This window comes from Stegastes partitus, unplaced genomic scaffold, assembly GCF_000690725.1.
Source record: "Stegastes partitus isolate 25-593 unplaced genomic scaffold, Stegastes_partitus-1.0.2 Scaffold627, whole genome shotgun sequence".
NCBI lineage: Eukaryota > Metazoa > Chordata > Actinopteri > Pomacentridae > Stegastes > Stegastes partitus.
The window spans coordinates 37,828-49,694 of record NW_007578358.1 but is presented as its reverse complement, the minus strand read 5'-3'; the positions used below and the strand labels follow the sequence as shown (position 1 = coordinate 49,694).

General features: G+C 43.2%; 1 protein-coding gene across 4 annotated transcripts in view; it reads left to right on the top strand.

Annotated features, from left to right (window-relative positions):
* Window positions 1–11,867, top strand: part of celf5a (cugbp, Elav-like family member 5a) — a 192,454-nt gene that overhangs the window by 151,274 nt on the left and 29,313 nt on the right. For all 4 annotated transcript variants that reach the window (XM_008289640.1, XM_008289638.1, XM_008289639.1 and 1 more), the window contains exons 4-5: window positions 3,928–4,056; window positions 7,625–7,704. In XM_008289640.1, the coding sequence (XP_008287862.1) occupies window positions 3,928–4,056; window positions 7,625–7,704 (209 nt within the window). The remainder of the gene's footprint in view (window positions 1–3,927; window positions 4,057–7,624; window positions 7,705–11,867) is intronic.

Sequence of the window (11,867 nt, the reverse complement as noted above, 5' to 3'; positions counted from 1 at the left end):
GGGGGGGGGGGTGAAATTCAGGACACCAGTTGTGTGTCACAATGAAGTTGCATACAGTGCTCTTCCAGTGAGTTGTAAGTGTGTGTTATTGCCAGCATGCAGCACAGTTTTCGCAGTGAACTTTCTTGTCATTATTGGACCCCTGAATGGTTTAGGTGGTGATAACTCATCTTAAATACTACAGAGTGGATAATATCCCTGTGGATTATACTGTGTTATGATGTAAACAAATAAAAAAAACAAAACAGCTGATATTGCATTGTCTTATTTTGTGTTAGTCTGTACAGTAGAGACCATTTAGTACGAGAGAATAGCTGCAACAGAAAGACGAGGCATGTAGAAAATAGCCATCCAAAACACGTTGCTGCTAATTGTGCATTAACCTTTCTGAAATGTGGAATGTTCCAGGTGTTGTGTGTGACTGAGTGCATGAATAGAATTAAGAAATAACTCTAACATTCTACATGTCATGGCTTTGGCTTCATGGTCCAGTTCAAACTACCATGCTATGAGGAGGACACTGTATTATATGTGGAGGAAATTGAAAATTGAATTGTGATCAAACTAGAGCCCAAACAAAACAGGATTTTTGGGACTGATTCCAAAATTGCTATATCAACAAAAAATTCTTTATGCATATATGTGTTGTGACATTGGGAAGGAAAAATGGCGGCATCGTTAATCATTAACTTTCCAGAAATTGATCTTACAAACTAGTTAGCAGCTTCCTGGAAAGACATCGCTCAGCTCTTCACCACTTACTGCTCAGCTGCAATCCTTACTCTGCTACATGTGCTGCACAGTGCTGAGAGTGTTGTAAAGAGTGGAATCGAAGCGCACTCTGCTGGACAAACTGTGTAATGACACTATTTCCAAAATAACCCGAGCATATTTTTCTCCGCTATACTCTTTAAGAAAAGTTTTCATACCGGGCATATCCGACAACATATATGCCGATATCAATATGTCCGGCTTCTGCAAATAACAGGTCAAGGATTGCTTCTTCTGAAATATTGCAATGGCTGAATTCAGCTTAGCTTGATCCAGAAAATCCAAGTTTGTAGATTCTAAGTGCAGGTTTCTGTGACAGGTTAAGACCCAGTAAATATGACGAAATACAGGTTTGGAAATCATTTGGTTTAAAATGGATGGTTGGTGACTGAACCAAAATGAGAGAATTTTTTTCCCCCTTCAGTTTGGACTAGCATCATGTATATGCAGCTTTGCATTGCAGAAAATAGATGAAGCAGGATAATTTATAATATGCTGCAACTCCGAGTACTGCAGTGGTCACTAAGCCAAGCAATGAGCAGCAGTTGCGGCTAGCAGCAGCTTAGCAATTAGCAGCAAAATAGATCAAAAAGAAAGCCTGCGAGGGTTGTGGTTGGTGGATTAAAGTTAGCAGTATTCATTCGGTTAAGGTGATGAAGAAAAGCTGATATAGTGTAGTTACAAGATAGCTAGCAGCGGGACGTGCGCTCATGTGTACACTATGTGTGTGGTCATGGTGGGAGAGCTGCCATCTCTAATCCGCCTAGTTTCTGCATGCAATTTTTTTCCTCTCTCTCTCTCTCTCTCTCCCTTTGTCCCTCCTTCACTCCTTGTTTTCCTCCCCTGTCAGATATGTGTAAATGACTGTAGGTGTTTTGCACTCTGTTTGTGTCTGTTTGCACACTGCCTGTGCTGCAGTGTTGTAGATAAATGAGATAATGTTTCTATTGGCGATGAACACAAGACCTGAATTCCCAAGGGAGCGTTTGAGTTGAGAGCAGCCGGAGCAGAATCCTAGACGGTGGAACAGATCTCCTAGATGATCTGTTTTCATGCATTGTTAGCTTGTTTTCAAAGCACATTTACGTTCCAGAACATGCATTCCGTCTCTGCCTAAGCCACCGATGACGAACGCCTTCCAAATGGTGTAAAAAAATAAAAAAAATACATTTCATATAATGTCACACCTTTTGTACATTGCGGCCGCCACCTGCATACGCCTCAGATTAGTACCTCTCTCATACATACGACCGACTCTAGCGTGCGAGGCTTTTGTGCCGCTCTCTCTGTGAGCCAATATTACACAGGTGTATGATATATAGTGGCCAATGATCCTTTTATACTTGAAGTCCTATAAATATTATTCCATTCAGCTGGAGGTGACTTGCCAGTTAGAAATCCTTATGCTGAAGGATGGATGCAGAGTCGTATTTTAAGACGTGCCACATGTAAGCTGTTAACAGTGTGATCGTCGGAGTGCAGCTCATATGAAACGGAGAAAGGTCATGCATTAATTCCGCTCTTGTCAGACCCCCAGTACCTACACGAAGAAGGAAGTTACAGCTAACGTAGGAGCAGGAGGGATTCAGCGCCCCGGCTGTATACTGTATACAGGACTGTATGCCAGATGCGGTCCAGCGGCATTCAGGGAAATTTGTGCAGCCCAGCCCCACCCCCAACCTTGACTCATCTCCCCGATCCAACCTCAGAATTTATATTCTCCCTCCAGCAAAAGGAAGGACCATCTTGGCCTTTCATTTTCCAGTTCAGGGCTTTTCCTTTTTTTGCAGATAAATGCTCTCCAATCCACCCTGACAGATGTCACATTGCATCACTTCCATTTTGATACATAGCCTCTGATCCTGCCACTTGCAATAAGGAGCCAGCACCAGGGACGCCCCTCCCTAGACAACACTCTGACACGAGTGATTATTTTAAAGGTGCATCATTGGTGGTGCTGAGTGCTGAAACCCTAGCTGGGTGCCATGTCCACATACACTCTTCTGCCATGCCCGCTGCAGGAATGTGGGTATCGGCTTGTGTCTGGGTCAGGGAACGACAACAACACGACACACTCGCTAGTCGTCACAGGTCACCCTGACACTGGGCAATACCTCTGGCAGCGATTTTTATGCTGCTCTCAACCTCTTCACAGCAGTGGCTGCTAGTCCTGTCTCTCACTCAGTCTCTCCACTGTGACTTCACAGGTCAGAGTTGGAGAAACAATCTGTATAAAGGGAAGGTTTTAGTGCTTCTGCTGCCAGCAGAGACGTTCTGCACTGTAGCATTAATCATACAAGGCCAGAGTACATCAGTAAACACAGTGTGTCAGGTCAAGGTAAAGATCAGATCCCACAGCATTTAACAGGACTCAATAGCATACTGGCTATCTATTGAAAAGTCAGCGTTATTCATGGCATGTCTCCCAGCCTTCGTTGCTCGCTGGAGAGACAAGCCATTGTTCACTGAAGAGCACGCTGAAATATTTCTCCAGCTACACAAAAAACACTGGATCAGCAGCAATTAGTAGAGTAAGAGAGAGATAAAGAGAGGAAGGGAAGGGAGGGAGGCAGTTGAAAAAGAATGTAGAGGGGGGGAAAAATGTAGAATCAGCGAGAGAAAAAGGAAAAGCGGGAAAGAGAGAGGGAAGAGATAGATGAATAAAGGGGGAGGAGAGAGCGAGAGAACTTCCAGCCAGTACAGTTTGGTGTGTAGGAGGCTGCCTGGAGCCCCTCGTGCTTTTAAAGGACCAAAGACTCGCTCATTGTCTTGGGTCTCTGTGGCTGAGTGTGTGCGCATGTGAGAAACCTCTTCATTAGTCCACAGTTTCTCCTCTTTCCTCTTCTTTCGCTCCTTCCAGCCCCCTGACCACTGACTTATCCCCAGCAGCTACAGAATATGTACTCATATGGGACTAAACCCACTTAAACTGGAGATTTAAAATGATCAGTCCTGGAAAAGAGGAAAAAAAAATACAACGTGACTCGAGCCCAACCTGCACTAAATACTCTAGACACCTCCTGTACTAAACCGAGGCTCTGTGGAAAAAGAGTCGCCGCGTCTCGCTGCTTCATCTTCTCAAATTGGTTTCATAATTGGGGTCAAAGTTATAATGTCACCTTTTGTTTCTTTTTTTGTTTGTTGTTTTTGTTCCAGAAGACAGGAAGTTGTTTGTGGGGATGCTGAACAAACAACAGACCGAGGAGGATGTTTACCGCCTCTTCGAACCCTATGGAGTCATCGAGGAGTGCACGGTTCTAAGAGGTCCCGACGGAAACAGCAAAGGTGGGAGCCGCGGCACAGCTGTCAGCATTATTTAGGTCGCTGATGGAGAAGTGACAGTGTGTCTGAGTGTCATATGCATCAGATATAGGTCAAGTAGCGCGTTAATTACAGGCATTTCAACTGTACGCTGTTTGATGTGCTAGACAGCTATCGGCAGTGACAAAAACCTCAGACTATCAAATATCAAATACTTCCTCACTGATGCACTATGAGAAGCATGTAGCCGATAATTAGTCGCTTTGACTCAGGGGACGTGTTTGAGACACTGAGCTCCCAGTAGTTTTTAAATCTTGTCATATAGTAATAGAATAGTTGTTAGAAATTGGTTGTTTTTAAGAAAGACAGGAATGTTTTTGGGTAGATAGAGGGACAATATTTTATGAAATCCAAATGCCAGAACAAAAAAAAAATCTCCATTTACATGTTCCAACAAACCAACACATCCCCTGTTATTAGCATCGACTGTATAAAAGATGGATGTAGCAACCGTGACATCACCCGTTGGTTTCTGCACTGAGACAATGAAGCCAGGGTTTTGCTACTTCCTGGTTGACATCTTGGATTTTTGGAGCCAGTGACGCAAAAATCGTTGGAGGGGGGCGGAGCCATAGGAGCAGCGATTGGTCAGACAGATTAAGAGGCGGGCCCTCTGTGCCCCGCCCACATTTACCGCCTTCTGCTCGCTTCCTCTGAATCGTCGCTGCCGGCTGTCAATCAAGCCAGCCACGGCCCTTGCCCCGCAAAATTTTGACGATTTTTTAAAAATTCAGTATTGATTTATTTTCAGATTGGCCACCTGATCTCTGGATTTGACGATGAAAACTAATAAGAAACAAATCCTGAGCTGTAGGAATGCAGTATTTCGTGATCTGTGATCACTTCTTTTCCAATTCAAGTCTATGGGAGCCAGGGCTTTTTGGAGCCAGCAGCTAGCGGACGTAGTGATATTGCAGGTTTTTGACACTTCCGGGTTGGCTTCATTTTTCAGGGCCGGTTGCTACGTCCATCTTTTACACAGTCTATGGTTATTAGTAGCTGTAATCCCATCAGATACAGCAAAGAATTTAAAATGCTGACTTTGCCATTGCAAACAGTCTCTCAGCATATATCTCATTTTAATAACATTTTAAAAATGTAAAATAATAATTTTTTTTTAATTATTTTTAAAATAATTAAATGTAAAAAAATTTAAAAATGTAAAAACTCTCAGTGTTTCTATTCCGCCACTGTCCTCATTACTTTTGCAGTGGTAATCGGAAGCTTTAAAAAATAAAATAAAATAAAAAATTCCTATGGATGTACTATTGGCCCTTTACTGTAACTCAGACGAGTACTGTAATGTTGATACCTTGCAGGCCTCTTTAAGATAGCCAAAACTTTCGGAGACATCAATTCCCCCTGACATGCAGCAAAGAGCAAAGGGACTGGTGGTTTTTCATGTCTCTAAAGCCTATTTGCCAGCCAGCACTTATGGAAATTGTTGTGGAATTATATCTAAGGGGGTTTGAAGCCAGAGCATTCTGACTGCAGTGGTTTGGAGGAGGAGAAGGGAAAGATGGATGTCAAAACAATTCTAGAGTCCCCACTGTGAGGATGGGGATAGCCAAGGGAAGCTGTATTCTTCTTTGTGGCTCTGCAATATTTGTGCTCCATCTGAGTCTGGGCTGAAACTCTCAAAACTGCGCACTCAAAACGTTGCTTTCATATTCATATTTGTCTGCTAATGGGTGTCTGTAGTAGTTGGTGGTGTTTCATTTATATATTTAAAATAATTTTTAATGTTATTAAATTACATCATCGCTGTCAGTCTCTGCAAAATCTGTTTTGCACGTAGCTATAACGAAATCTTATTTGTGCAGAATTATGTGCAACACTGTAACTACTGAATATTTATGCACCCCAGCTGTTGCACAATTTCAGTTTTATAGTTAAAAAAAAAGAGAAAATGATAGAATATATTAATACAGCCCTCTGACAGCAGCTCAGAATAGCACATGCCTAAAACATGCACAAATAGTCAAGCTAAAAGGTCATGCAAAGGCTTCATACAGGATTCAAACCCAGCTCTCCTGAATGAACCCAGTGCACCACCACATCTTCCTCTCACTTTGAACTTTGCCGCTGTTTATATTACATCAGCTAATCTGGGTGAAAAGACTTATATTTGGCTAAAGTCGCCCAACTTAGGCTCAAATTTCTAAAGTCTGAAAACAGAGCTGAGAGGAGATGCAGAAGTCTAGGTTCCTACTTCCTACCACTTGAATTACAATATACTAAAAGGTTATTGTGGAATTATTGCCCAGTGACGCCAGAAAAATACTGCCTACCCCAGCTTTAAATGCCTAATTATAGTGGTATATACTTTGTACTACTGTAGCAAAGTCCTTGTACAGGTCATCAAGAGCTCGAGCTCTTTTCTATCCATATCTCAATAGGGGGCAGTGGTTTGACAGCTGAATGGGCATCTTGATCGGCTGGTGTCCACGGGGGTAAGCCCATTAACGGAGGAAGAATGGCAGGGCGGCCGGGTCAAGCAGGATAGGTGATAAGAAGAATAAAGTATTGGAGCTTAAATAATAATAAAAAAGGAAACTTAAAAATGAAATGAAATTAGGTGAAATAGGGTATAATCATAAGAGGACGCGGTGGCTCGGCGGATAGCCGTGCTGTCTCGCTGCAACAGACCCAGACTTAGTCCTCACAGAGTAAAGGGTGTTGTCTTTGTTCACTTTGGTTTCTTATGCCCTCTTCAATTTCGATAAACTCACTCCAGAGACGTGCAAGAGCAGCGGACTGGGCACCATTATCGCACATGCATCATTGAGAAAGGGTGTTAATTTGTTTTGTAATAGATGGTCATGTGTCCCAGCGGTCTCTTCCTCCCACGCCATACATCCAGGAATACATCTGGATAAAAACAGTAAAGGGATATGGTGTAATTAATATTTTAAACCAGCCATTGCTACTGCTTATGTAATCAAATTTGAGAGTGGACCATCACGGTTAATTTTAGAAGACACAGCGGCACCGTATTAGTGAAAATTATATCTGCGTATTGAATGATGGCGCTGTAGCTCTTCCACTTCTCCTTAAATACATCACAACAAACGGTGCAGGTTCTGCGGTTTCGGGCATTTGATCCGATATTTGCGAAATATCGATCAGAGCTTCTCGCTGAAGGAACAATGAAGTGTGCCGAGTTCTCCAAAGGGGTTTCTATTTAAGTTTAGCCAGTTTAGCTCGTATTTAATATGCACAGACAGGCATGTGGTGCTAAATAGCATGCTTTTCTGCTTCATCAGTGCAATCTTTAGCCTGCAGCTTCTGCCTGCTTGTCTGCCTGCCTAATGCCTGGAGTGGAGCAGCCTGCTGTGTAGTGAAAGCCTCTCGCTGCACAGTGATTTCTGCGGTGTCAAATGCAATTCAACATCCTTTATTAATATAACGCAGGCTTTTAAATACTCGCTCGGATCGAATGCCTTTCTGTATATTTATATTTATGTGTTTGCATACGTGTGTGTTCACGCTCGTGTGTGTGTGTGTGTTGTGCATCTGTTCTCTCTTCCAGGTTGCGCCTTCGTTAAGTTCTCCACACATACTGAGGCTCAGTCTGCAATCAGTGCCCTCCACGGCAGCCAGACCATGCCAGTGAGTACAGCTCTCTCCTTCAAATACAAAAACGCAGAAACACACACACGCACAACATGCAGCTTTCCGAGCATAGTTGCAGTCCACCTCTTTTGATTTAGAGCCGTAAACTCTCCAACTTACTGTAACTTCGAGGTTCTAATCAACTTACAGGAAGTGCAAGCGTCCTTATAAATATCCCAGCTTTAAAAACAGATACAACCAGAAATAGCTTTCTGTCTCTTTAATTAACATGGTTCCTTTAAAAAAAAAAAAAAAAAATCTTAATCTAATTTCCACATAAAACTGTTTAGAGTGATAATTGAATTTTGGGTGAGTCATCAATCAGTAGTTCTGCTTGCATAATCAGTGAATATAACTCTGGAGTGAGATTACATTTGCTCGTTATGTAAGCACACTGTGTCCTCTGAATTCTCTCTGCATTGGATTTACTACGAGCACAAAAAGCTGTACTGCTCATTTGTATGTGTCTCAAGTTTAGGCATGGTCCCTGTATACCTGATGGTGTCAAAATAAAAGCTACTTACTCTGCACTCCAAACCTGAATAGAGTTATTCTCCATGACATTCGGCGAGCGGACAGAGAGTCACGTCTTGTATTATACAGTAGCCTGAAGTATACTCCTGCTTTTATCCTCGTTTTTGTTTTCGGGAACTCTCGTCTCGGGGAGGCAGGGACCCTGAACTCTCTCCCACCCTATCACACAGCTGTTGTGTTTCACTGTATGATTTCATTATTAATGGTTGCCAATGTGTGGCTCAAGAGAGGAAAGCAGAGACAACCACTTGAAGCCAGCTGTGCCATTTTGGCGCAACCTCTGAGTCAATCTAAGTGCAAATGACTGCGGGTCATGAGGAAAGACTTTGGATGTCCATTCTCCATAGATACCCTCCTCCTGTGTTGCTCCATCCCCCTATCTCTGCTAGCTCTCTGCCCTCGCTCGTCTCTCTTTGGCAGCCTCTCGGGATATTAGGCAATAGACTTGTTTACTCCACCTTTCACCACATTGGCTGCTGAATTATTCATCTAACTATAAGCAGGGTGCCGAAGGGAGGGGAGGAAGACTTGGGGAGAGAGAGAGAGAGAGAGAGACAGAGGGGAGAGGGGGGCAGAGGGAGAAAGAGTGAATGGACAGGATTTATACCTCCTGCTCTGGTAAATTGATTATAGAAATCTGATCAGCATCTCATATCCTGTGGCTGCGGGAGGAGAGGGCACAGTGTGCCTGCCTCGCCGAGATTAGCGGACCACCGGTGGACTATTATGCCTCAGCAGGACAGTACTATTCAGAGCAAAGTGTCCATCAGTGTAGCAAAGATCCTGGGGAAAAAAAAAAAACCCATCGACCATACATCCTGTGTGTTGATGGGAGTTCATTCTGATTGCAGTTGAGTCACAGCTGAAAGAACAGCCGTGTACAAGCATGTCGATTGAACGGATAAAAAAAGAATCTTTCATTTACCACACTTTGGGGTGGATTTAGAAAATGAATATATAAATAAAGAAGAAGTAAAATAAAGGAATGAAGCCATTGACAGCTGTAATACATCCTGAACTTGCGAAGGCTATCCGTTGTCTGGCAATTGCCTCAATCTACTTCTCTAGACGTAATAAAAAAAAAAACCTGCTCTAATGAACTAAGACAAACTGAACCAGCAGATGTAGGTTTGTGTGTGTGTGTGTGCATTTTTTTTGCTGCCTCAACAAGGCTTTAGCTGATGGGCACAGTCAAAGAGATGACAATAAATAAAGCCCAGCCAATAGCAGCAGTGGCTGAGGTGCTGAAGTGCACCGAATATTAACACTGAGACTAACTACGGCGCTGTGATAGATCTACTGCCAGTCCCCCCCCCCAAAGCATGAACACTGGCTTCACAGACTTTATGAGCCCATGTGTGTGCATACATAAGCACCTACAAACAAAAGCACTTTGCGGCCAGCGCATTTACATGATGCACGCACACTCGTTCTATATTGCTCCGCTCGCTGTTTCACTGACACATGCTCGTACAGCCATGGACCAGGGTCAAAGGCTCACTGACTGATCTTATTTTCCAGCACGGAGGACTCGGGCAGAATACATTTGTGTTATTCATGTAGAGGGAGAGCGATTCTATGTATTCTGCGTGTGAGCCGGAAAAGAAAGAGAAAATCTGCAAGTGTGTGCATGTACATGAATGGTGGTCAGCGCATGTACATGTGTGGGATCAGATATTCCTCCAAAGGCTACAACGTAATGGACAAACTAAAATAACTACCAAGTTTCTAAAACATACCACATCAGCAGGTCACACACAGTACGTGCTGGATCTTAATCACACCCTAACCCGTCGTATTTCAAGCAGAAACACCTCCGCATCCGGTATTATACAGCTTCAGTTAACGCACACACTGCCACAGTTCAGGGTATGAGTGGCTCAATTAAACATTTAAACATTAGAGCTGTAGAGCAAATTGCTGGGATTCAGCAGGGCCATGTAGGAAGTGAGTCCCGGGACAGAATTACACAGAGATGACGACGGAGGGGGTCAGGTCCGTAGAGCCGTAGAGCTGATTTTTTCTTTTTTTTTTTTTTTTGCTCCGAGTTTGAGGCAGTTTCAGCTGACACAGGGACCGAGATAGAAACACTGGAGCAGGATGATGGAAGGATAAGCACACAACAAAGGCAAGCAAATGAGGTAAAGCTTGCTCAGAAGAGAGAGCTGGATGGTTGTGAGTGAAGAGAAGAAAAAAGAAGGTTAAAAACCATCTAAATGTGATTCCAGCTTGCTGAATCTTCTCCGTTACCTCAGACGGAGAACACACACACACACACACGTGCGAGTGCCGGGATTTGATTCTCAACAAGGCGCATTGTTTGAATGTGAAGATAAATAATAAAAAGCTATGGGAGTACATAAATACTGGTCTAAGTCAGAAAACAATAATAATCATATTCATTGAAATGTGGGGTTGTTAATGTCAGTCTTTCACAAGGCTGTTGCTACTCATTAAACAAGTTTTTCGCGTTTATATTTTTAGTTTAGGGCTGTCATTTCTCTCAGTAGTATTTCTAAACAGGCAATTCACATTCTAATAACCCAACAGATCACGGTCATCCATTATTTTTGTAGCCCAGCTCGCAGAGGATTTCTATTTATGCTTCTGTGGCTAGCTGGGATGGAGCGGTAATGCCTTATTAGAACAGTAACCATGGAATAGCATCATGCAAATGGTTTAAATTGAGGCGCTATATGCTGTAGCATATAATTGCATATGGGGCATCACTATAGTGGGAAGACAATGAGTAACTTCTAATCTTCCAATTGTGAATGTGACTCAGGGAAATTAGTCTCTCCGAGGCCTCCAAACAAACTAATAGTGTCCAGATGAGCAGCACAGGCCATGCACCCGTCTTCTTGAAGGAACAATGACTTTTTAATATGGACTTCTTGGATATAAAATTGTTTTTTAATCTACGGTAAGCAGTGAGACTGGAGCGTGATGCCATATGTCGCGGAGGAACGTGCAGCTTCAGTGGCAGTGCATTCTGATTAAAAGATGCTGTATTTGTGATGGGGGAAAAAAAAAAACCATCACCATAGCTTTTCTCAGACACAACATTAAAACTACATCCTAATATTGTGTAGATCCTTATCATACAGCTCTGACCTGTATAGGGATGAATTCCACAAAGCCTCTGAGAGCGTCCTGTGGCATCAGGCATCAAGACGTTAGATCCTTTAAGTCCTAGAAGTTGTGGCCTCCGTGGATCGGACTTGTTTTTCCAGCACATCCCACAGCTACTCAATTGCTCTGAGATCTGGGGAATTTTGAGGCCAAATCAACTCCTTGAACTCCTTCACGTGGTCCTCAAATCATTCCTCAACATTTTTTTTTCAGGGTGGCAGAGCCCATTATCCTGCAGAGAGAGGTCACTGCCATTAGAGAATACCGATGCCTTGAAGGGACGTGAATGGTCTGTTCAGGTGTTTAGGCAGGTCTCAGAGTGACATGCCGGGATGCAAGATTTCCCAGCAGAACACTGCCCAGAGCATCACAGCATCACACAGATCAGGTCACGATCGCTCCGTGGTTCAGCATCTGCACAGCTCCATTGTGTCTTCTCACATTCTCTATCATACCCAGCATTAAGGTTTTCTGCCTTCTTGGACATCCATGCT